The sequence below is a fragment of the Sander lucioperca genome, chromosome 19 (genome assembly GCF_008315115.2).
Source record: "Sander lucioperca isolate FBNREF2018 chromosome 19, SLUC_FBN_1.2, whole genome shotgun sequence".
NCBI classification, from domain to species: Eukaryota; Metazoa; Chordata; class Actinopteri; order Perciformes; family Percidae; genus Sander; species Sander lucioperca.
In genome coordinates, this window is record NC_050191.1 from 23,294,045 (window position 1) to 23,320,878 (window position 26,834).

A 26,834-nucleotide genomic window follows, 5' to 3' on the forward strand; every position below is an offset into this window, starting at 1 on the left:
TCTGCAGCTTTGTGGGCATCAGTAATGCCCACACTGTACCCTCCAAACACGTTTTCCTCTTTTCACCTCTCTAATAAGAACTACAATTTCACATTGAGGGAAATTCCTTTGTTTTGTTTTCCTCTCTGCTCATGATGTCGGTATGGATGAATATTAATTTGGGGAGTTTTAATGACTATTTAGGGGCAACCATGAGCATGACAAAGCCGCCAAAGCTGTGCCACATTTAGAGTCGATTGTGAATTATAAAGGGAAACCGGCGTAAGACGTGCGTGCGTACGGTTTTATAAATCAGAATATTTGTGTGCGTACTCACATCCTAGTTTCGTCCGTACGCCACTTCTGAAGCAAAGTCGCCGCACAGTTTTATAAATGAGGCCCCAGGTGAGCGACCCAGGCGCCCTAGACAGCTCATTTGTGACTTTGAAAACAGCGGTTCTCACTAGCAGATTATGTTTGCTCAGTTACTATGGACCTTTCAAGTGGATGAGAAGTCCCATAAGTCTTCAATGTCAAACTCAGTCTGCTAATGAGAACCACATGATGCAGTTGAAGGCACTAGAACAAATGAGTAAGTGGACCTTGAGTTGGTATTGATTTATCAGTAATAGTGGAGTTAGTTCTAACAAGTTATCTCAGGTTGTGTTGTCAATGTTAGTAGGATAAATGTATTACTGTTTTTGGCCTTTCATTGGATTTGTTAATTATATATATATATATATATATAAAAAAAGATTAAAAAAATAAAGCTTTATCCTTTTAAATCCTTTATTTGCAACTCTGAAATAAAAGCTATTTTAGAAATCAGTGTGCAATCAATTTTCAAGTCACCAAGGTATTAGATTTCACTGGAAATTCCCTTGATAGTATATAAGAGCATATTATTGTATTCTCTCCCACACATCTGCGACTGCATCAATTTGTCCATGTTCAAATCACAGTCAAAGCTCACCTTTTTAGAGCTGCTTTTAATGTTTGATATATGTGTGTGTGTATTTTAGTGTGGATTTATTTTTATAACTCTGTAAAGTGTCTGAGTGCTAAAAAGTACGATAAAAATAAAACAATTATATTATTGTATTAGGCCTAAAAAAGGATTTCTGTTAGGATAATCAATGCATGTTACTATACACGTTCTGCCTAACAGGGAACTGTTCTTGTCTTGCTTTCCTCAGAGAATATTCTTTTCTCATATATTAACCTGCAATCTAGGAATTCCCTTTTCAAAGTTTCCTTTTTCAATAAGCTTGACTGAATGGCAAATACTGATACAAATACAGTTTTTGGGGAGTCATGTGTAGCTTTTTTTTTTTATTGCATCTTGTAACTACTGTTGACAGTGTTGAATTGTCTAGAATTTGTGAATGTAGAGCTATGAACATTGCATTTGTGTGTGCATAATCCATTGGTCATGTTTGAAAATAAACACTGATTGAATAATATAAAGTGGTGGACAATGACTTCCCTGTAGTATCACTTCATCACACTTCCTCCTTCCTCCATTAGGAAAAAACAAGCAGTGATTCTCATCCTGAATTCCAGTCAGACACAGTTGCAACTGTGGGACTTTGCATGCAGTCATCTCTTCTCAATGATTTCTAGCCTTGATCCTCAACACAGTAGCTGACTTGGTGTCCAAAGGGGTAACGGATGTACATGTATTACATCTTATCATACATAGTTGCTCAAAGTGCGGAATGCGGGCCCATGGCCCTCCCTTTAGAAACATTTTGTCCGAACCCCGAATGTAATACGAACTGCATGCATTATATTTTAACCATCAGTGGTCCCTTTCAATAGCTTACATTTTATACACTAATCAGCTACTGCGTCCTACTGCACCCCCCTAAGCGTCTTTCAGGTTAGCAGCTTGGAGAAAGCTACTGGTTGCATGGCAACTAACAGCAGTGTTGTGCATGAACATGCTAAAAGAGTGCCGTTTTTCCTGTACAGCTATCAATTATATGCTGGCTCCCTAAAAAAAATTCATCCAAATTTTAAGAACCCCTGTCATAATACAGTATATCCATTAGAGCTGAGATGCTGCCCCACCCACTAGTAACATTATTAGCAACAAGACGCTAGCGGCTCCGTGAGGCTGTAAGGAACAGCAGGGCTTAAAGACATACGCTCAAGGCAGCATGCTAACATGCTCACAATGACTATAGCTTGTCTTAAGTAACAGATATAATGTTTTCTATGTTCACCATCAGTAGCTGATGGGGCTGTCATTAGTTGTACGGGTATTTGGTATATTGGCTGGCTGTTGCATTTACTAAACCATAAATTAAAAAACATATCAAATCAGGTCTTGTGAAGTATACTACAGCATATGTAAAAACAAAAACATAATGATGTGTGGCTCCAGCTGCGTGACATGATAAATAAATGAAATGTCCTCAAGTGATGTCACTTGAGTTAGCATCTGTTGGGGCTGAACTGAGGACTGCAAGTTTTAAAAATACAGTAAATAAAAAAATCAGGAGATGTGAAATTAGAATGAAGTGAGCTTACCAGACGGGTTTAGGCTGCTCCTCATCGCTGCTATCGGCTTGAGGCTACATTAACAGCTGCTAGCATCACACCCGAATCTCGAATCAAGTTGGCGGTCGATTGCATTGTGGGTAATGTAGGCACTTGGTTTTCTCAACAAAAAGAAGAATGCATAGAATAAAAATGAAAATATTGCTGGTCCAACAATGTTGTAAGGGTGCAATGCTAAATCAGTGTTATTCTCTTTTAAGGATCATCAAAGTTATTACAATCATCCCAAGGAGGCCAAATGTTATGGCAATCTATCTAGTAGCACAATTTAAGATTATTGTATAAATATGGAATTAAGTATAGTAAACTGCAGGTGCTGCACTGAAAATGAGCACAGTCTGTGAAAGTAACATACTGTCCTTCTGATGTTTTCACTGAAATGTGTTTGATTTCAAGCCAATTATAACCAGCTGAAACCAGAAATTACTGTGCTCATTACTGCTGCAGTCTAACAAGTACACGCACTCCACCTCCATCAAGCCAATCAAGCCAATTACTGCAATTTACTGTCAAAACAATGTCAAAATAAATCATCCTCCCAATGTTCAAGCTCTCACCAGTTACAGTAGGTTTGGGATACTGTGATTCAGATAAAAGAGTTGACCTTTATCTTACCAGGGTTTAAAAAATATTGAATTTACTAACTTCATTTCCAAAAGTGATTGAATATCTCAGAAAAAAGGTGCTGCAATTCACATAATCTTTAGACACAAGTCACATTTCCAAAGTTCATGTAATTTATTTAGACCAAATAGCGCTAAATCTGATTTAGAATCACAAGTAGAAAAATATTATTTCCAAATAAATTGTGATGGTTTTATCTTTGAACTGAAGCAAGAATTAAACATGATGCAAGAGATCAAGACAACAGAAGGCCACTTTCAAGATGAAGATATTCATCAACATAAAACCCCGGGGGTAATAAGAGGTTTTTGATATGAATTTCTACCCCTCCATTTCCACCGCACTAGCACTAATAACAGCCTGCTACGTAACTGAAAATGAAACACACATTTCACAATAAAAGCATAACATTTCAAGTAGGTTTATAGTGCTGTGATGTAAGGTTTATTCTTGGATGCCAAAAAAGATGCTCTGCTCATCTCAAGCCAATGTTTCACATGGTACTGTATTATGTTTAACATATCCTAATTAGTTGAAATGTAGTGTATGATGTATTGTTTTTTTAAGTGTGGGTAAAAGTCTTAATAGAGTTTAATTTGTGTTAACTTTAAAGTATTGACCAATTCCCAATTCCCATTCATATTCTTGAATTCCTAGGATATTTACAGGATATTAATAATGCTGTAACCACTGCAATTCACACACAGGCATGCTGTTAGGGTGAAATCACCATTTATCTGACTGAAGAAGTCATGTGGGAGAGGATTTCTTTCGATATTGAATGAACAAAACTAGATACTGTTGGGTACATGTTCACTTTTTTTCTTTGTGAAGTTACAGGACTGAAAACGGCAAACTGTGAGCACACTAAAAATCTCATTTCATACGGTATACTAAGAATGCAATGTTAATACAACCATGACTGTCCAACAGGTTTTTAATCATTTTGACTGCTGAACATGCTGTGTTCTCACGGTGGGAAATTACATTTTAGCTTTTTACAATCTTTTGTGACAAGTCAACCTGATTCTCTACAGAAGTGTGGGTTCCCACTTGTGGCTTTTGTTGTTGATATAACATAAATAGACAGTTTCTTCAAGTTGTAGTTTGGGTTCACATAACCTGCCGGATTTTTTCCAGGCTCCTTTCAATGTTGTCAATAACCTCCACAGCAGCTTGTGGGATTCTGGTTCCTGGGCCGAAGATGGCGGACACGCCGCTCTGATACAAGAACTCATAGTCCTGCATACACACAGAGGTGGAACACAGTTTATGTGAACTGCAGTTAATGAATTTATTCATGTAGTGAAAGAATGATGTACACAGTCCCTATGTTGTTAATTATGCTACAATGGATTCAATTAGAAGTTATCACCAAAAGGAAAGAGATGAAATGTATTTTGAAGACAAACGCTAAGATTGACAGGAACAGGATGACAGGAAATGACACTGCACTGCATGCAAGCAAAGAAACCCTATAGTGTGGTCATGATGATCACAACCAGTAGCGTTTTTTGGCACGGGTGAAGCAGGCAGCCACCCGGGGCGGCATTTTTTCATGACACATGGGGAGCGGAACAAGCGTTTTTTCTATTATCTATCATTTCACTGTGTGGGGAATTGGCAAATTGGCGCCCCTGCTTGCTGTGAAGCTGTGTGAGAAGGGGAAAGGGGAGGGGGGGCTGAAACAGACTGTGTTGAGAACTAAAAGTAGGCTAGATAGTAGAAGTTCACGAAAGCTATCCAACTTGGTAAAAAAAAAAAAAGACAATGCTGCTCTGCCAAATGTCTTCAAAGGAATGAAACGCTGATAATAAAAAACAGTGATTTAATAGTGATAAAGGGATTGTGCGCTCCCAGGCCGGTGGGCAGTTGTATTCGCGCTAACGACTCCTACAGTGGTCTTTGCTCCAGTCTGGCACCAGACACTCTGCAATGCCATCCAGCTCTGTGGCTCAGCGCGCTATTTAGGATTCACAAGGAGGAGCGACGCGCGGCTGTGGGCACATGCACGGGATGCGTGTGTGTGTCAGTGTGAGCACCTGTCCTACCAAAGCAGAGAATTAGCTCCACACATAGTTCATTATAGTCTTAAATATATTTGGAATATCCATTGAAATATTCATATTTTACATGAAAACACTTACTCTCAGATGTGTCCAGTTTAGGACGTCGCATAGCATTACTGTATGTGCTGGGGCACATTTTCACATAATTTATATACAAGTGGACACCTGAGTATTACCCCCATATTGATATAAATACACCCAAAACATGCTTTTAGGGATATTGTAGTCAAATATAGTGATTGTGATGTCATAATGCAACAACAAAGTAACAAAAAACTACTAATCGATTAAAGGTTGTCATAGTTGAATAATGACAGTTTAGTGGGTAACTAGGACATACATAGAACCTCAAAATCCCATTGACACCTCTTTCTTCTGCAAATCTCACAATTTGAAACTGCCTCTGAAAACGGGCAAATCTCAACGCGCCGCCTAGTTAACGTCAACTCGGTGGCTCCTCCTCATTTGGCTCTAGTCTCTATCTTTGTCACGCCCAAACATTTACATAGGCTACACCACTGATCTGAGATCAGGTAGTCTTCTAAATAGGTCGTGCAGATCTCAGAAATTGTATACATTGTTCATCTGCTATTTTACCACTAAATTCACTTCTGAGACTTTTTTATGCGAGAAATCAACTATGTAGGGGTCAAATATGGGCTGTTTTACGAAAATTGATGTCTAATTGCAAATTTTGTCCGACTGTGTGTCGGAGTTCAGCGGCCGGTGCTGCCTGTGTTGCTGCCTCGTTGCCCGGCCTGCTGTGAGGTAGATGGAGCTCTGTAACGGCTGGCAGCCCACGGCACTCCATACCCGCGCAAAGTCACCGTTTTTTTGGGTTAATGGACTACCAAAGGCCGCTGCCCTGACAGAGTTCCAGGGCCTGTAGCTCCCCTCTTCCTGCTAAATGGCTGGTGTGTGTGAGTGAGAGCGCGGTCAACGAGCTTGTTAGGCCAGCAATCTCTTACCACAGGTTCCAGTTAATCTTATAATGTGTGTAATTATAATGTGTTGAGTTATTTTAGCAAAGGATCGGGGAAATAAACACCTCTTGTCCACGAGTCTCATTGATAGAGCCTGCGGCTGGATGGAGCTCTATCAATGAGAACTAGCTAGCCTCCTCTTAGAATTCCTCTGAAATTCACAAAGATTAATTAAATTGAAATCGGACACCATTGTTAGCTTTATAAGACCTAGGGGTAGATGTAATATAAGTGGAGTGACGAAATTCAAACTGTAAATATACTCTAATTATGCCGAAAATGAAGCTAACTAGCTACGATCTGTACACATAGGATTGAAGGGACAGTCGCAGCTAACAAAACCCCTAATGTTCACAAAAATTAATTAAATTGAATTTGGACACCATTGTTAGCTTTATAAGACCTTGGGGTAGATGTTATATAAGTGGCGTGACGAAATTCAAACTGTAAAGATACTCTAATTACGCCGAAAATGAAGCTAACTAGCCGCGATCTGTACACATAGGATTGAAGGGACAGTCGCAGCTAACGAAAACCCCTAACTCACCCCGTGTTACCTAATTCAAGGTAACACGGGGTGAGTGACTGACTGGATCAAGTATTCCTTTAAAGGGCTTGCGTTGGAAAGAGCAAAAACAAAGAGAAACTAAAGAGACAATGAAAGAGAAACAAAGCAAGATGGATGTCTACTAAATGTTATATAACAGGACGTCAAGAAATGAAGGGGGGAATTCTCACGGTTAGAGATTAGATAATCATGAAAATCAAAGGTTACCTGTGGTGGGATGACGCCGCCACAGATGACCAGGATATCTGGCCTGTTGAGCTTCCGTAGTTCCTTGAGGAGCTCTGGGACCAGGGTCTTGTGTCCTGCGGCGAGCGTGCTGACCCCTACACAGTGTACGTCTGCATCGACCGCCTGCTGGGCAACCTCAAGGGGAGTCTGCTCACCCAAGAGTCAGACATGGAAAAATAAAAGAAAACACAACTCTGAGTGAGGTGTACGAAACATGAGGAAGAAAGAAAAAATACTATATAATCTGGTGCAATACAAACACTACAAAGTAAAGCCAAACAACAAATGTACAACCTTTTCAAATTTTCCATTTCATCTGATTTGTATGACTTTTTTTTTAGCAGTAACATAAGCTGTACTACTGGAAGCTATCTCAAAAAAGACTGATCCATCCTGAACAGCTTCAGGACAGGGAGTCATCAGGATGTTACACATTACATTGATTCACTTATATGATATCCAGCATCGAAATCTAAGTTAAATTGGGTGAATAGGAACAAAAAACACTTACTGTAGCATGTAATTAAGTTAAAGATCAATGACGCACTGCCAGTGATTCACCTCTTATATGCCTTTGAAAACCAAAGTCATGCAGTGGGAGAGAGTGGGCCTTGGCTGTGCTAGTTTAGCTCAGGTATGCCCCGACGTATCTTGCTAACACTATGAAGTGTTATATGGAGAGGTGAGCCTCTCCACGTTTGCCATCTTAGGTCAGAGTACATTGTAATGTTCCATATGACATCATCAAATGGGGTTATGTTTTTTGGATGGTTTTAAAGTGCTCATATCATGCTCATTTTCAGGTTCATAATTGTATTTAGAAGTTGTACCAGAATAGGTTTATGTGGTTTAATTAATTTTCAGAAAACACCATATTTTTGTTGTACTGCACATTGCTGCAGCTCCTCTTTTCACCCTATGTGTTGAGCTCTCTGTTTTAGCTACAGAGTGAGGCATCTCACTTCTGTACCATCTTTGTTGGGAGTCGCACATGCGCAGTAAGTACTGCTAGCTTGTCAGTTGCAGAGTATAAGGGCGTGCCACGCTAGCAGCTAGGCGAGCATTGTAACGTGTGTTACAAAGTGACGCATGTTCGTCACGGAAGTAAAGGCTGGACTACAATAGAGCTGTTTGGAGCAGTGTTTTCTCTGGAAGATGGTAAGTCCCTTTGGGGTGGACTTTGGGCTTTTTCACTTTGTAAACCTATAACGTGCACAAAAAGATATATAACACAATAAAGGAAAGGGGAAAAGCCAAAAAGCACAATATGAGCACTTTAAATTAATTACATAAAAAAGGTTTTAATTGTACTTTAACACAGAGAATAAAAACAATCAAACTGCTTACAGACCTGTCTTACAGCAAATATTTGATCTAGTCATAGCAGGGAAAGCACAGGTGCAACTAATAAGATTAACGATGCCTTTATTCCATTTGAGTGCCTGTAAGCTGTGCAGTAAGCGAGCACGCACAGTAACAGGACCCTGGTGCTGACACACCTGAATGGAATGCAGCAATCATTAATTAATTTAACTAGTTGCACCTGCGTCTGGCAAGTCTAAATGTCAGTTTTGGGCAATTTTGCACTGCCTGGTACTTTAAATATACTAACAGAAAGGTTTTTTAACCAAATTATTTGGCCTTTTCAAGTTAATGTCATTCAAAACTCCCATTATAAATACAATCAAATTAGAAAATAGATATAAGAAGAACTTAAGAAGGGAAATGTGTGTGTCTTTATGTAACTGGAACAGACCTAGATATAAGGTGAATGGTCAAGAGTTGTCTTACTCTTGTTATGTACTTGCAGCAGTCAACATACTGTACAGTTTACATGCCTCCCTACTGTCTGTCTGTACCATGCATAGGGTTAAGTATAGTACTTTTCTGTGCACCTGGCTTCAACAAAGCACCAATTAAGAGCCCGCCTATCTGTACGTTTGTACGTGTGTTTGGCAGGATACTGTAAGAAAAAGAATCGCAAAACCATTAATTTGTAAAAGACTTAGAATATCATTGAATCTCAAGTTTCCTTAAGCAATGTGGGTTTTAGCATAAACAAAAGCCCACATCTTTTGTAGGTCATTCTCAATAAACTAAAACAAATGGTTAAGTCACTTATATCTTACTCCCTACCTTTGATGATAACTATATTCGTTTTCTTATTTTAGGGCACTTACAATTACTTGAGACCTTAGTCAAGAATTGACCTACACTGCTTTAATGTATGTTATAAGGTCTATTTTACTCCATTCTGTGTTCTGACACTGACCTGAAACAGTGGTCCGATGTCCACATCAAAGCCCAGGTCAGCAAACCCTGTGGCGATGACTTTGGCACCCCTGTCGTGACCATCCTGCCCCATCTTTGCCACCAGCAGTCGAGGGTTCCTGCCCTCGTGCTTCTTAAAATCTGCAACTCTGAGATTTGAAAAACAAATTAGTAGAGTAATAATAACCTGTATTTATAGAGCACTTTTAAACATCCAAATTACAAAGTGCTCCAGAAGGCAGAAAAATTCAAACAAACTCATAAATTCATTAGGTTTTAAAAGAAAACAGATACAAAACAATTTGGTGTATAAAAACCAATACAGTGTAAGAGAAAACATTTCAAAACTCAAGTAAAATCAGGAAAGGCTCTCCGATAAAAGTATGTTTTCAGAATGGACTTCACTGACTCAGCAGACCTGATTTCCCTGGGCAGATCGTCCCATTCTGTTTTCGGCCGGGCCTTAGACAAAACAGACAAAAGAAGTTTGCCCGAGGATCTCAAGTACATAGCGGCACATGCGTTACAAAGAGGTCAGAGATATAGCAGGGAGAGAGGCCATTAGGAGCCTTTAAAGTAATCAGTCAAATATTTTTTTAATCTTTTCTAGAACATACTGGGAGCCAGTAAGTAAAGAAGCTAAAACAGGAGGGATGTGATCAAGTCTCTAGGTACTGGTTGAAACCCTGGCAGCTGAGTTCTGTACAGTCTGGAGTCGATCAACAGATTTTCGGTTCAGGCAAGTAAAGAGGCTGTTGCTGTTATCCAGGCATGACAAGATCCGGGAGTGTAAAATAGTCTGTGTGTCTTTAAAAATTATTTCTGAAATATTTTTAAGATGATACAAACAAGCGTTGTAGTACACAAATTTCTGTCAAACCAGACGCCAGAATTTCTTTGTAACAGGCTTGATATGATCAAATAGGGGAACAGCCCAAGGCAGAATTTGTTTTGCCATGTGATGGGACCCAATGACAAGGATCTCTGTTTTGTCCAAGTTCAGCTGAAGAAAATGTTCACAAAGATAGTCATTAAGTGAACTCAGCATTCCAGGGTCCGTGGATCTAACGTGCAAGCACATCTGCATATCACCAGCTTAAAAATAAAAAGAGACACCATGGGCCAGATGTTCTAATGCTTTTGCGCCCACTTTAGGCGTATTTGTTTCGGAACGTGCGTGTAAAAGCATGGCGAGGTATGTACAAACAGGCCTTTACTGAGGTAAAACGCGGGAACTGAAAATGGCAAATGTACGTACATCTGGCCCTATGTCTATAAAACTTGTGCCCAAGGGGATTCATGTAGAAAGAAAGAAAAAAAAATCCCCAAACCAACCCCTGAGTACAGCATACTTAACAGAAGAAAATGAAGAGAAGTAGTTGTTCATAGAAATACAGAACCTCCTATTCAACCATTCTAAGGCTGGACCAGATTATACCCCCACCTAGTGCCTCAGTCGGTCTAAAGCTGCTTACACACCAACCAGACGGCCAACCGTCGGCAGAAAAGGCAGTTGGACTGATCAGTCTCCCCGAGTTGGTCAAAAAAATACCTCAGAACACACCGAAGAGAACGCGTCACATGGGTCTGGTTTCTCCGGAAATTCAAAGACAGACTGTCATGGCGGCTTGTTCAGAATACGATCTATATTGTACTAAAATAGTTCACCGAAACGTGTTTCTGAAAACATTTTAAGAGAGAAATAGACCATGCAGGTGCTGAATCAGTCTTCATTTCAGATCAACAAAGGTCAGTTTAAAAGATTTTCGTCAGATTTTGAGAGACTCTAGTCACGCTCATTCCGCTCCCCGTTTCCGGGTTAGCACTCTACCAATCAGATGGGTCATCTGAGTCCGACTGCCAGCAGTGCCCGCCTCGCCGATTATACATGTCACATCGGCCAAAATGAAGGATGACGGCCCCTCGGACGGACAACGGCACGGAACACACCGAACAGACTCCAGTCACTGACCTCGCCAGACTTTCCAACGGCCGATTATCGGCTCTGTGTGTCCGGGCCTTAACAGGATACTGTGATCGATTGTGTCAAAGGTCCAGGAGTACAAGGGCGAAGCACATGCCATCATCAGCAGCCATTAAAAGTTTGTTGATAACCTTGGGCAGGGCAGTCTCAGTGCTGTGATACTTCCGGAAACCCACATGGAAGTTATTATTTCCAGTCCAGAGATAAATTGCTTGGATTTTGATATAAAAGGGAACTTGGAAATTGGTCTATAGTTTTGAGGGAGAAAGGGATCCAGCCAAGTTCTTTGTAAGCAGAGGGTTCACAAAAGCAGTTTTAAAATAATCTGGAACACAACCACTAGACAACGAACTGTTACAAACAGAAAGCAAACAGGGCCCGACACATTCCATCACTTCAAGAGGGCTTAAGGACACACTATTAGGAATCTACCTAGGAATCACTTTATTTGCCAAATGCATCAGCAGACACACAGGAATTTGACATGGCAATCAGTAACACAGAAGCTTGACAAACAGTATATGCGTATAGCTGCATAAGCATGCTTAAAACAATTAATAATAAAATAGTCCAAAGATAAAACAGTGACGGGGGGGGGGGGCATTGGATCAGCTATTCAGAAGGGAAATGGCTCTTGGAAAAAAGCTACTGAGGTGGCGTGAGGTCCTTGTCCTCATTGCCCTGTACCTTCTTCCTGAGGGAAGCAGCCTAAAACTGTCACTTGCTCAGCAGCAATTTTAGCTGCCCTCTTCCTGACTCTGGCCTCATACAGGTCACTGATTGACAGCTGCCTCTGTCCAGTCAGCCTCTCTGCTGTGCGCACAATGCGTTGCAGTCTGTTCTTCGCCTGGGCCGATGCTGAGGCAAACCATACCGTAATGGATGTTGATAGAAGGCTTTCCACAGTGGAACTTTTTTTTTCTCCCATTTCAGGTTGTTTGTGATGACAGTGCCTAAGAATTGAAATGACTCCACCTCCTTCACAACAGAACTCTTGATGGTTAGGTGTGGGAAAGAGGAGGAGGATCTGTGGAAGTCTATCACCATTTCCACTGTCTTCTGTTGGTTAAGCTCCAGATTGTTATTGTCACACCACCCAACCAAGACACTTCCTGCCTATAAGCAGACTCGTCATTGTCCTTAACAAGGCCGACCAAGGTGGTATCGTCTGCAAATGTAATCAACTTGATGGAACTGTTGTTGGAAGTGCAATCATTGGTGTACAGTGAGTAGAGAAATGGTGACAGCACGCACCCTTGAGGTGCTCCGATATTGGTGTACCGGAGATCAGACATGTGCTGGCCAAGCCGCACCTGCTGTTGTCTATTGCTGAAAAAATCCATTATCCAGCAGCAGATATCAGTGGCAGCTTCCTCTGCAGCCGCTCGGGTAGGATGGTGTTAAAGGCAGCACTGAAATCTACAAACAGCATCCTTACATAGGAGCCAGGAGAGTCGAGGTGGTCCAGAGAATAGTGCAGGTCTAAGTTGACTGCATCATCCAATGAGCAGTTTGCCCTGTAAGCAAACTGCAGTGGATCAAGATGGGGAGCTGTGATGGGTTTGACATGAAACAGAACCAACCGCTCAAGACATTTCATAACCACTGATGTAAGGGCCACCGGTCTGTAGTCATTCAGGCCCACGGCACTGTTCTTCTTCGGTACTGAAATAATGGTTGATGACTTAAAACAAACGGGAACCTTGCATAAGACAATCGACTGATTAAAAATGTCTGTAAAAACTGGAGCGAGCTGACTGGCGCAGTGCTTCATGGGGGCAGGCGAGATCCCATCAGGGCCAGCTGCTTTCCTTACATTCTGCCGGCTAAATAGTCGGTGCACGTCCTTCTCCTCAATATCAAAGGGGGCCTGATTTTGAGGGGTAGTGTTCTCCCCCTCCCTGAATGGGACTTCATGATTATGAGGCAGTGTGGGAATGACACCCAGATCCCACCTGGAAGGGGAAGGGGAGGGGGAAGGGCAGGGAGATCTCTCAAATCTGGTATAAAATACATTAAAATCATTGGCCAGTTTAGCAGATGGGGTGACTTGTTGTATTTTATTTTTATAACCTGTCAAGTTCTTCAATGACCTTCAGGCTGAAGAGGAGTCATTAGTGCCAAATTGTTCCTCCATCCTCACTTTGTAGGCAGCTTTTGCTTTCCTAATGGCTTTATTTAGCTTTTGTCTGGCAAGTCTGTATTCATCTCCATTCCGATCCCTGTAGGCCTGCTCTTTGATCTTCCTAAGTAGCCTTAGGGATTTTGTGAACCAGGGTTTGTTGTTATTATATTTCACCACAGTTTTGGTGGGAATATAGGTTTGCTCACAAAAGGAAATATATGAACACACAGTGTCTGTGTATGAGTCCATGGAGTCGCAAGCGGCACGCATGGATTCCCAATCAGTGGTGTTTAGACAATCTTGTAACATCCCAATTGCCTCTGTCGTCCATCTTTTAGATGTATGCTGAACTGGTTTGGCTAGTTTGAATTATTTCTGTTTGCAGGTGGGGACCATCTGAATTAAACTCTTCCCTAGGGGAGCACGGGGAAGTGAACAATATGCTGCTTTGTAGACAGAATAAAAATGATCCAGTATGCATCCTCCACGAGTCGGACAGCTGATTAGTTGTTTGTATTTGGGCAGATCGTGTTTCAAATGGCAGGTATTGAAGTCGCCCATAACGAGAAGCACAGAGTTAGGGTGCTTATTCTCGATGTTTATGATCAGCTCCATTAGGGTGTACTGCGCCTCCTGTGTATTAACTTCGGGTGGAATATACACACATGCAAATATAATAGAGGCAAACTCTCTAGGGGCATAGAAGGGCTTGCAGTCCATAGCAATGAACTCCAGCAAAGGGCAGCAGTGTTTGTGTAATACTGAAACGTCAGTGCTACATTTGAATTAATGTAACAACACAGACCTCCGCCACTCAGTCTTTTGTCGCGGTCGGCTCTAATCATATTAAATCCAGGTAATTCCACAGCTGAATCCGGGCTGTCAGCATTCAGCCAGGTGTTGGTGAAGACAAAAGCTGCATTCCTCCTGAAATCACCGTTGGTCTGTAACAGCACATTAAGCTCGTCAATTTTGTTAGTGACGGAGCGCACGTTAGAAAGGCAGACAGCAGGGAGAGGAACTCGGTATCCCCACTTTCTCCACCTGTAGAGAGCCCCAGCTCTCTTCCCTCTGGCTCGGCTGCGTCGATTGACTCTTGCCGCTGACTTAATGATATCATCTGCAGAAACCAGGAATTCAGGGATCAAGCTGGAAGGCATTGTTCCCCTAATGTTCATAAGCACATCCCGATTGTAGCTAAGCCGCATATTACAAAAACAGCAAACAACGACCAAACAAACAAACACTCAGCATTGAAACGCTGCAGCTGCCCTGCATAGTGGGAGGCGCCATCTTTATGAAACAGTTTCTAAAAGTTCAGTCAAGATAATGGGATAAAACAGGTCAGGGACATTGGGGGTAATGGAGGCTCTAACCTTCGAGCAATCACGCTGTGCATAATGAATGTAAAGATGCTAATTCGGTTTATGTTCTACCTATTGTGGGCCCCAGCGATCTCTTCATGCTCCCCGTACTCGCTTCGGTAGGCACCGCTCACCATCCTGGTACTGGCCTTGTGTTCACCAAACACTTTCTTCATAGCATCAGTTATTTCACCGACCGAACATCTATATAAAAAAAAAAAAAAAAAAAAAAGCAGAGAGCATCTTCTTCAATACGTTTTCACTTTATGATGATAAATAATGTAAGGCAGACAGTTATTTAATTTGTTCCAATTCATTTTAAGACTTCAAGACTTTAAGCAAATGCAAATGTCCTTGCTTTTTCATTTTACTGCAGTCTGCTTGATTATCTGTATTATTTATTATCACAGAATGTTAAAGGGTAAGTACTGTTTTTTTTAACCTGGACCCTATTTTCCTATGTTTTTGTGTCTAAGTGACTGATGGGAACAACGATCTTTGACAATGGTCCTGTATTAAAAAGGTGCAGTAGGTAAGACTTATAAAACTAACTTTCTGTCATATTTGCTGAAACTGACCCTATGTTCCAGTAGAACTACATGAAAGGTCATTTAAAAAAAAATCCGGCACCTCTGGTACCACCTACAGCCTGTAGTGTGATTTGCAAAAATACACAGCTCCCTGTTCAGATGCACCAATCAGGGCCAGGGGGTGGGGGGGGGTGTCTAACTGCGTGTCAATCACTGCCCATGCACACGCATTCAATCTCCCTTGTGGGGGGAGGGGCTTAGGAGATCGTTTTGGGCTTTAGCGGAAAGGGGGGAGGGACTGAGAAGTTGTCGATGTTCAAATATTTTGGCTAAGTCCTGGATCTTCACAACCCTACCTACAGCACCTTTAAGCGAGATCGCTGCAGTTGGCAGTGGCGAAACAAGCCCTAAGTTAATAGGGCAATTGTCCAGCTTGTATTTACCTTCACAAAAGTGCTCGTTTCGCGGCTGACAGACTCAGATTGATATTCTAATGCCGTTTTTCCACTGCTAGTAGCAGCTCTACTCGGCTCGGCTCGACTCAACCGCGGTGCCCCGTCCTCCTTTTTCCATTGCAGATTTAGTACCGCCTCATGCGTGAGGCGAGCTTGGCTGGTCGCCATAGCGGCGCCGCAGTAAACTGCCATGACCTAACGTGACACACACACACACACAGAACATCGAAGGTGTGTTGTTGTTGCCACAGCCAGAAGACACATTTCATTTCAAATGAAGCTGGAGGCAGCAAAAAAAAAAACACACCTGGCTAAACTATTTAAAAATGGCGGGTTTGTTCAGGACACCCCCGTCTGTCACTTTCACGTCACCTTTTGGTATCAGCTCACCTCGCTTGGAACCTCGACGGAGGTGGTACTAAAAAAATACCTGTTAGCAGGTACCAGGTACTTTTTTTTCGTAATGGAAAACCAAAAAAGGCGAGCAGAGTCAAGGCGAGTTGAGCAGGTACCATGTAATGGAAAAACGCCATAAGTGTCTGAGTGTCTTCCCAAACTGCTTTAGGAAGTTAACTAGTTGCAAGTTTGTGGTAAAATGCAGTTGGGTTGTGGAGGTCAAAACACTATATAGCAGCTGTGAATCAAATAAATGTATAATAAATAATGTTATGTCATTTTTTACTCTTACACCCTTTTTGAAACTAAAGTCATGCAGACACAAGAGTGGTCATTACACATTACAATTAGAGATTTTAGTGACTGTGGGAGTTTTGACCTGGCTCGTGCTGCCTCCACAGCCAGGGCTAAAAGGTTGCCATCCTCGGTTCGGGCGCACTCCTCAATGGCTGCCAGGCACTTCTTCGCTGCCTCTGGGTCACGACTCTCCCTCACCTACAACAGAAGAAGGGAGCAACATACCATAAACATGGAATTTGTTTTTTTATCTGCCCTGCTAACAACACAAATTGATATATTGATATACTATATACAGTGTAGATGCATGTGTCAACTGGTAAAAAATCATATGGGTGTTTAACCCTTGTAATGTGTTAGAAAGCTGCACACATTTTTGGTGTTCAAATTTGACCCATGATTTAACTCAGCCCGAAATACTCATAAAACAATGTTTTTCACCTCATAGTTAACTTATTATGTATTCATTTCCATGTAAACACTATTTTAAAGGTTGTTTTTTTGATCTTAAAATATACCACCACTTAAAAAATGTTTAAATTCACTCATTATATTTCAAATAATGAGGACAATGGGTAATTATGTAATTATGTCTTTTAGAAGATGACATTTTAGAAGATGAAATAACCTAGTAATTTTAAGTGTCATTTATTGTTCATGTACATTATAAATTCACAATATTAGTATATGAGGATATTTGCTGAAGTATTCAAAACAATGGTAAAAAGTTAAAATCGCATTCTTCACATTATATGAAATTGTTTTTTAGTATTGACTAGAACAGTAACTAAAACAAAATCTTGAGATTATAGAGCAGTCTATATCTTGAAACACCTTATATACACATGTGATGGATTGGTACATTTATCATATTATTTATTTAGACGTGGGGACTTCAAATCCCAACATCGATATGAGAATTTTCTGGAGAGAATGTTGATTTTTGTGTGTGTGTGTGTGTGTGTGTGTGTGTGTGTGTGTGTGTGTGTGTGTTATCATTTTAATTCTCAAAGGAACACTAACCTTCTTCAATTTGTCAATCTGTTTCTGACGTACAACAGTGTTATCTATTGCCAACACCTCCACAGTCTCCTCTTTTCCCAGACGGTACTTGTTCACCCCGACAATGACTTCTGATCCTGAAGAAGAACAGGGGGAAAAGCATGCAGGTATGGGAATCAAGGGGAAAAATACAAGTAACCACCAAAAACACACATTTGTGAAAAACCTTTTCAGGGTGTTTTCCATGGATATCCAAGAATAAGGAACCTTTAGAAAAACAAAAGTGAAGACATAGAAAACAGACTCAGAAAGGAAACTATCTAATTAATTGAATTATTGATGTTATTCCCCACTACTAACTGTGCTAATATCCTTGTTTACTCTCTTAGGGATAAATCAAAATGTAAGAGCCCTGCATTATGTATTATGTCAACCAAAAATTATCTGAGAGCCCAACATGGTCAATCAGAATTCAAGGCCCATCAGAAGTGAAAACAAATGTCAGCAGCAAAGATGTGCAGTGAGGGTAGATCAGAAAGTCAATGAATATCAATGAGAGCAGGCATCAAGGGGATTATGGAGGAAAGCTCCACAGTCTGTGAAGGGTCTGTTCTGCTACATTCCCTCGCACTCGTTTCTGTCATCATGGGATGTGATAACCTCTAACAAATCACACAAAATACACACCATAGGTTTGAATCAAGCTTTGATACGATCTTGTGTGAGCTGCTTTCCTATCTGTGTTTTGGGTTCTAACAACGCACGTGTTGGGGTTAAGGGTTCTTTCAAGTGACAGAATCAGCATTTTAATAGCCAAGGCTGCAAACCCAGTGTTATGCTGCAGTTCAGCTCAATTCAAACTTAAAATAGGCCACTACGACTGAATGCTGGACACAAGTGAATCCTTTTAATACTCAAGTTTAACATTATTTCATCTTGACTTCAGAAAGTAATCTTATCTGACTCAATGAAAGGCTAAGTCCACCCTAAAGCTTTTATAACACAGAGCATTGACCTTACCGGATTGAAAGTTTAAACTCTAGAGCAGGGATCTTCAACAGGGGGTCCGGGGCCCCTAGGGGGTCCTCAAAGTCACTGCAGGGGGACCTCCAAATTATTGTCAATTTTTGAATGTTTTTTCAAAAATTACAAAGTCTTAACATGAATTCAACATATTATCAGCAAATATAAATCTCCACTGATAGGCTTATTGGCCCATAGGTAAGATAGTCACTAAGGTAGCCATCCACAGATACAGCTCATCCTAAGGATTCATGGTGCCGAATGTATGTTTTAAAATTTAAAATGGAATTTATAAAATCATGCTAACAATTATAAGGCTTTTTTTAAAAGCTTAGTATTCTATGCAAAAAATGTATGTAAAAAGGCTTTAGGCTGCCCTACACGTAATTGTAGGCCCAGTTTATTATGCAACTTCATTTTATACAATGTATGTAGTAGGGGGTCCCTGCTCCGTCTCTCTCTTTCAGTTAAAGGGTCCTTGGTTTATAAAACGTTGAAGACCCCTGCTCTAGAGAGTTTAAGACCATCATACCAAGGGGTTTAAAAAAATTAAAAAAACATTACCCTGCTTTAAGTAACACGGGAATGTGCCTTGTGACACTGTTTTTGGGTAAAAAAAGAGATGTTGCATGGTGAAAATCAACAAAAGCAGGCTTCTCTGAGAGATAGAGAGCATTTAGTGCTTGAGGCAGAGGCAGAAGCTAAAAAGATGAAAGCATGAGAGGCTTTAAGGCAAATAAGCTTATGATATATTGATACAGTACCTGAGTCAATGCGGGCCTGTCTGCGAGCAGCACATTCCTCAATACGAAGTTTTGGAATGCCCTCTGCCACAGCTCTGGCCATGCCTCCTAGCTCTTCAATTTCGTTAATAAACTATACAAAGGAAAACACAGCTTGTAAAAGAGTGACTCAATGATGATTGATTCACTCTGTGTATAATGACATTTACCTCACAAAACAACAACTAAAGTTCTCATTAACGACAGTATTTAAAATATTTCAGAGTGTAATTAGCCCCTAGCTGTATATTTAAAGTGAATTTTGGGCAAAAAGAAAAAGGACAGAGTAAAATAATAATAAACTGTTAATTAGAACATGACTGATTACTGTGGAAGGAAGTCCAGGCTGTTGCCCATTGGTCCCCATGACAAACCTTCAAAGCTTTGTTATAGACGTCATCCGTGAGGGCCTCCATCATGTGTGAGCCCCCCCAGGGATCTGCTACTTTGGGGATGCCCGACTCTTCCTGGATGATGATCTGGGTGTTCCTGGCAATGCGAGCGCTCTTCACTGTGGGCAAGCCCAGAGCTTCATCGAAAGAGTTGGTGTGGAGAGACTGGGTCCCCCCGAACACAGCCGCCATGGCCTCGATCACTGTACGCACCACGTTGTTGTACGGATCCTTAGAGGAGGGTTCACAGGGGAAAGTTCTAATCACCATTTGCTCATTTGACATGTGTGAGTTTCTCCATACATTTTAAAGGACTTTCAAACTGGCTTGTATTTACTTGTTCCGTGAGAGACCAGCCTGAGGTCTGGCAGTGTGTGCGGAGGAGCAGAGACTTGGTGTTCTTAGGCTGGAAGTTCTCTTTAATGAGCGTGGACCACAACCTCCTGCCTGCCCTCAGCTTGGCAATTTCCATGTAGAAATTCATCCCAATACCCCAGAAGAATGACAACCTGACAAAACAAGAGAAATATAGTCAGTTATTAAAATGAACTGAAAATTGAAAATGAGAGCAATTCTGCACAAAATAGAAATCAGAGTCCATTTGTATAAGCAAGCACAACACATCATGAGATAAACCCACCACAATTAGAGTATCTAAACACAAACAACACTACGTGAAAAGAACTTCATAATTAAGCGTTATGTTTCATTATGCCTTATAGCAATGTCACAGGCTTCACCCAGTGATGACTACCACTATTACTGGAAATAGATAGAAGAAAATGGAAGCAAGCAGCCTGTCCAGTGCCAGAGTTATAACTAAACTGCCATACCGACAAAAAACGCAAAAAAAACCCTGGTTGTGATGCTACTCAAGTTAGTTTAAGGCTGACACATTGTTCGGGGTACAGCAACCTTTCACACAGACAATGCAAACTAATATGGTCTTCAATAGGAAGCCAACCCAAGTGTCTTAGTGTCTCATTTGGGTTACTGTACTAGAGCTTGAACGATAAATTGGCGGATATTAGCTTATTGCAGATATTTTGGTATCGGTGTATATGTAATCTAACATAGACAGTCCTCCAGACGGCACTAACAAGTTTATTTTTTAACCGCAAAATGTCCTGCTCAGTACATACCGTGGTCACGATTCTTAAAAAAATACAAACATTTTAGCGACCCAAAAATGTTTGTTAATTAATTACGTTTATAAAAAAGAAATTCAACCGGTCGCTATGTATGAATACAATTTTAAACTCTCAAACATCGGTCCACTTATAAAGGAAAATGAGCATCAATCAGCTGGAATTAATCATGACGAATTACAACACCTGTTCTTTCATGTTTTTGCAGCGTATCAAATAAAACAATGCATATTGCTTAGAGGGAAGGACAACTGAAACAGTATGTGCCTAAAGAAAAGATACAAACTTCTGACCTCCACCCTTTTACTTTCCTGTAGAAGCTTTTCCTCTTACTCCAAAAACCTAATAAGACAGTACACTGAAAGCCGACAACAGTGGCATTAAAAAGTCCAAAAGCATGACGTCACAGTCACAATTTTAACACTAAGTTCCAATATTTGTGCGAACCCGGAGGTAAGCACTGGTTGTGAGTCTAGGTACTATTTGGAACAATTAGAGATAATATCTTTGGGTGGAAACCATTCCATTTCACACAATAGAGCAACATCTCTATATTGATTCAGAGTCTATAAGGCCTGTCTCTCAAGCCATTATGTGGAAAAGGTCAAGCTGGACTGGGCCATCAGGATGTTCGTGGTGACTGCATTCACACATACCTTCGCTATTGTCGGAGTAATGGCATGAGGAGCAGATAATGGAAGTACAATTCAAGGAACAAGAATTGGACAGAGGGCAGGGTTGCTGAAGCGGAGCAATTGTGTAATTGACTGAAAAGAACCATCTTCTGTCTACAGCAGCATTAAAGATCATTTAGTTCAAAATGAACAGAAACAATGGAGCCAATGGAGCCCAAGATAATTACATAAAAAGAAGCATTATGGATAACAGCAAGAATACATATTACAATTAGTTCAGTCCCTGGAGAAACAAGTAGACAGCTAAAATGTTGGCTATAACATCTATATTACCCACTTTGTGTTGGGCTCAATTGTAAGTATTTGTATAAATTACTATTTAAACGGTCTGATTTGACTAGCAGCCTTTCCATCTGGCTTTAATTGTATGCTGATTCAGTCTGTGAGTCCCATCTGGTGGTTCAACAAATAAAGAGGAAGGTATGGGTTTGCTAGTTTAATGTGGCTGCACAGTGGCATCGGAATATTAATAAGGACCAACATCATGGATGGCAGAACTAGTGTATTAGTAGTATTAGTATCAGTAGTAGCGTACATATTTGAGAGTTCCGTTGTTAACAAGGCATTTCAGTTAGCGAGTGAGTGAAACTGAACTGGGTAGTTACTGACTGACAGCACAGCTCCTGCTTAAAAGGGAATAAGTGTAAAGGTAATGTGGCCTCTTTCAAATTCAGCGACACCATCTACTGACACTGGTGGTGCTAAGAGCTAAGTCACACCTTAGAATCAAGTGTCAGGGTTGACATCTCGTATCCCTCGAGTCTTGGCTTGCTTTCCAGTATTTAGTTTGCTGCAGTTTCAAACGGAATTTCCCCCACTGGGATTGGTTAAATACTTATCCTCATGTCATCTATTGATCTATATATTTGGAACTCAAACCCACTTATCGGACTTTTAATTTTAACTTAAGACATTACCTAATGAATGTTCATCAACAGCATATTTCTCATTTTACGGCATCTCTTATATCCAGCCTGGTTGCGTTAGTATATTAAGCAATTATTTGAGCAAAAGGCATGGATTAAAAGAATGTTATAAATAGAAAGGTAGTGAGAGAGGGTATTGTTTCTGACCTGTATGTTTAAAATAATAAACTGCAGTGATTTAAAAATGTCTCATATTAACACGTTACTTTTACTGTATTTAGAAGGTATGTCTGGCCGGATTTGAGTTGAATGGAATGTGTCATACAATTATTGGATACTGTGATGGTGTTATGAGATGTGATAGATATAACTAAGATTTCAACTAAAAGTACAAATCTTTAAAAAAAAAAAAACAGACTTGGCATTCATCCTACATTTAAAGCTTTAGTGCATAACTTTTTGATATTTATGAACGTCTGTTACATTCAAGCCATTGTCAGATGAGATGCTACAAAGCTAATTAAGACTATCAGGTCCACACAACTCTCTCTGGATTTCTCAGTACGGCTATGTTCAGAAGACTGTGTCGTCCGGTGACTTTCCCGCACAGAAAATCAAGTCAAGACAATTACCTCTTCTGAAGAGTCCCTCATGTGTTTTAATCCTCTGTGTCCTCCTTGGCCACTAGCAACTGCGTGTGAGTGATTTATCATGTGGACGCGCTGACAGTGTTGTTGTCATTACTTAGTATTCCTCATGGGGGCGACAGAAACTACACACTATAGCTTTAATCAAATTATTTTTCAAATATTTAAGTATTGGACTCTCATTACTGTGATCCGGGCACATTATCTAAATGAACCTCAATAAGAATACTAAAGGAAGGAAGGTTCACACAATATGTAGCTTTTTTTTAATCTTCAAAGCTATTCTAAGGGTTATTTTCTTAATGCTTGATTAAGCTATTCTTAATATTGCATTAAAATTAAATCATATTTAAAAATAATACATTATCCAGCCATAGCAGTGAGCAACAGATATGTAAATCAAAATTGGTCTCTTCCACACTTATTTTGTACCTCGGGGCAAACTCATCGATGGTTAAGCCTGCTTTCAGACCAGTGCGGCAGTACTCCAGGCCGTTAGCGATGGTGTAGGCTACTTCCAGGATGGCATCAGCCCCAGCTTCCTGAAGATGGTAGCCACTGATGGATATGGAGTTGAACTTGGGCATGTGCTGGAAACATGGAGCGTCATTAGAATCAGTGAAAATCCCAATATGAGTAGTATAACATTACCAACATCAGTGTTTTCCATGGGTTTGTTAAAGACTTAGGTGCACATATTAGGTGGAGGGGTTTAAGGGTCTTTCCTCAAGAAAATGTGATGAAAATCATCACATTTTAGAGGAAATTATGCAATTTGACATAATTTTGGATTATTATCACCATATCTGTGTCTGAAATGTTGGGAAAGCTAGGGCAGATAATAAATAACATTCAGAAAGCTTAAAGACAAAATTATTAAAGAAGGTATCACTAAATCACTCACACAATGGTATAGGCCCTATACCATTATACAGTAAGTCTTAGGTTAGCAATGATATACTATAGGGAAAACCCTGAACATGACATAAAGTAAGCACTATACGAGCAGATTACATATTAAGTAACACTAAAGTGGGACCTACCTTGGAGGTATAAGCAAAGATGTCTGCGATGGCGTGCATGGAAGGCTCCGGGGGGAAAATGTAGGTGTTGCGTACCATAAACTCCTTCAAGATATCATTTTGAATGGTGCCAGTTAGTTTGGCTTTAGACACGCCCTGCTCCTCTCCTGTCACAATGAACATCGCCAACACAGGGATCACTGCTCCATTCATTGTCATTGAAACGGACATCTTCTCCAGTGGGATTCCATCAAAGAGCATCTTCATGTCTTCAACCGTGTCTATAGCAACTCCAGCCATGCCGACATCTCCGTGGACTCGGGGGTTGTCTGAGTCATACCCGCGGTGCGTCGGCAGGTCAAACGCCACGGAAAGACCTTGCTGTCCAGCTGACATGAAAGAGCAAAAGAGATAGTGGACGGGTCATAAATTGGAGCAGATAGCAAAATAAAATTCACACCCAACCCACATCCACTATTTATTCTGTCAATATGCTCAACTATTTTGGCTTGAGCCAACCAGAATAAAAGCTTTGGTGACCTTCTAGAGGGTTAAAACTTCTCATGCAGTTTCTGACCTTACTCATAAGTACATAATTTGCATGACACAAATGTGACCTTGCAATGCCACTGTCATCTTATTTATATTATATCAATATTTATTTAGTCTATCCATCTTCTTTAATCTTGTTTTCTAATTATTCAGTGCAATTCAACGTGTAGCCTCCAGTATAATAATGCATTTCACAGGCAGTTTGGCTAAAGTGTGGCGTGCAATATATTCTCTCTCAAATTTGCACTACTATAAAGTCTGATTGTATATGTGTATTCATATAACAGAATATTTAGCTAAACGACCAAGTCCTAGGGAGACGCAACAGCCAAAAGCCAGTGACTTTTTGTAGGGTTCAGATGTGTTCCAGGAACATGTTGTCAAAAATGGTGTGTTAATTCTGCTAAGATAGGATAGGAAAATGTTAATGGACTGTTAAGGACTCCCCCATGGGCAAAATCTACCTTTAATGTTATCTTTGTAGAACTTGTTGCTCTCCTCCACAGTGCTAAAGCCAGCATACTGCCTGATAGTCCAAGGTCTGTATGTGTACATGGTAGGATAGGGCCCCCTAGTGTAGGGAAATACTCCTGGCAACTCATCTGGCCTGTCGACTGAGTCTGCTTTGGTGTACACAGGCTTGATGTTGAGTCCCTCAGGCGTGCGCCAGATCAGATCTTCTGGGTTCTTCCCCTTCAACTGTTTCTTAGCCAGACTGACCCATTCTGGATGCAGCTCATCCTGGTCCTCGCATGGCGTGGAAGTGTGGATCAGAGAGCGGTGTGTGTGTGCTGAGGAGAAAGAAGCTCTAACCAGGCGCCGAGCAGCCATCGCTGCACATGCCCTCTGTGCAGTCAGCATGCTTAATGTTGACTCAATCAGAAGGACATGAATCACCTGAGGTAGATAAATAAAGGTGAAAATACTTGTGATGGCTAAATGTGAACATGGTTAGGAGTGAGTTAGTGATGCCAGTACACATGGATAAGACAACAATGCATCCTATTGCATCTTCTATGGAGATGTTACAAACCCTTTATAAAATGTGACTTAGCGAAAAGACAAAAAAGTGCATTAAATCTGATAATTTCTGCGTTATTAAGAAGACAATCGCTTTTTCAGCATGGATATCATTCACCAAGTACTATCATCTTACAGTGAGACATTTTAGTATTGGTTTCCTGCTTGCTAATGCTGACACCCTTTACAGTTTACTTTGTTTTGGTGTATGATTAACATGAGGCCAACCAGTTAGCATATATAAAACTAGTTGCGGTTGTAAAAAAAAATAACAATTCAACATTTTGAGAAATCCAACAAAAACTATTTTAGCTAATGTTAATATCATGCTCAAACGCTGAATGGTTAGCTAGCTATAACGTTAATGTAAAGCTGACACGTACCACTCAGTCTGTCAGTCATATTGAAAATAATTAGTACAGGTTGGTGCCTCTTAACAAGCAGCTAGCATGTGATATTGACACTGGACAGATGACATTGTTTTAACATTTGACAGCGACAACGTTAACATTGGCTAGTTTAGCATTGTCAACTAACGTTAGCTGAACTAGAACTAGCCAAATATAAATGTCTTTTGAAAAAGTTCATAAAGGCATAGGATGATTAAATTCATATGGACGACTGTGGAAACGTTTTCAATGAACAGTAAAAAGGCAAAACGTGCAAGTTAATGTTGACATAACGCTAGGTAAGCTAACGTTACTTTTGCTACAGTTGCGCTGCTGAGCACTGAGCTAGCTAACTGTGGGTGTTTGCTTGAACGTTTAGCATTCGTTTAAGAAACCAAATGGATGTCCGCTAACATTAGACATTTTGTAGACACGTAACTACATTTTATAGCGCCCATTTGACATATTTTAAGATAATTTCCTGACCTTGGCGTCTGTTGTGCTCTTTCAGATTGGCGAAAGGCGTGTGTTCGTCTATCCAATGACATTTCATAACATTGACAGTCAGCCAATAGCGTGCTACCGTCAATCGGTAAACTTTGACCTAGGACCCCGGAAGTAAATATTAATTCAAGATTGTTGCATGTCGTAGAGATAAGCAATGCCAGCAATTGTTATTACAATCCAATGTAATATTCCAATTATGTTATTTAATATTACACGATGTTAGTTAAGTTTGTTCAGCCCATTTACTTTGGAGGAAGGATACTATTATATACTTATATATACAGTATATACTTTATTAGTACTATTGATTATTTAGACGCAGCCACAGTGCATTTTTATAAAATCTGCCAC

At 40.5% G+C, this 26,834-nt stretch overlaps 1 protein-coding gene across 3 annotated transcripts; it reads right to left on the reverse strand.

Annotated features, from left to right (window-relative positions):
- Window positions 1-3,258: 3,258 nt before the first annotated feature.
- On the reverse strand, window positions 3,259-26,658 carry mut (methylmalonyl CoA mutase). Of its 3 annotated transcripts, XR_004895884.1 has the most exons (14): window positions 26,391-26,414; window positions 25,032-25,464; window positions 24,037-24,404; window positions 23,426-23,583; window positions 19,975-20,146; window positions 19,620-19,868; window positions 19,228-19,339; window positions 17,462-17,577; window positions 16,521-16,636; window positions 14,833-14,964; window positions 9,289-9,436; window positions 6,996-7,163; window positions 4,208-4,410; window positions 3,259-4,154 (listed from the first exon to the last, which is right to left on the reverse strand). XR_004895884.1 is itself a non-coding variant. In XM_031288045.2 (13 exons), the coding sequence occupies exons 2-13, from the start codon at window positions 25,426-25,428 to the stop codon at window positions 4,282-4,284; spliced, it is 2,265 nt and encodes a 754-aa protein (XP_031143905.1). In that variant the 5' UTR covers window positions 25,429-25,464; window positions 26,463-26,658; the 3' UTR covers window positions 3,259-4,281. The 3 variants fall into 3 exon arrangements, 2 of the variants coding, with proteins under 2 accessions (XP_031143905.1, XP_031143904.1); XM_031288045.2 differs by lacking the exon at window positions 26,391-26,414 and adding an exon at window positions 26,463-26,658 and having other exon boundaries at window positions 3,259-4,410; XM_031288044.1 differs by having other exon boundaries at window positions 3,259-4,410.
- Between the last annotated feature and the right edge of the window lie 176 nt (window positions 26,659-26,834).

Excerpts from the sequence above, each read along its gene's own strand:
- mut (XM_031288044.1), bottom strand. Across the intron at positions 19,340-19,619 it reads TCTATAACAAAGCTTTGAAG|TTTATTAACGAAATTGAAGA; the intron begins GTTTGTCATGGG and ends TCCTTTGTATAG. Across the intron at positions 17,578-19,227 it reads ACAGGCCCGCATTGACTCAG|GATCAGAAGTCATTGTCGGG; the intron begins GTACTGTATCAA and ends GTTCTTCTTCAG.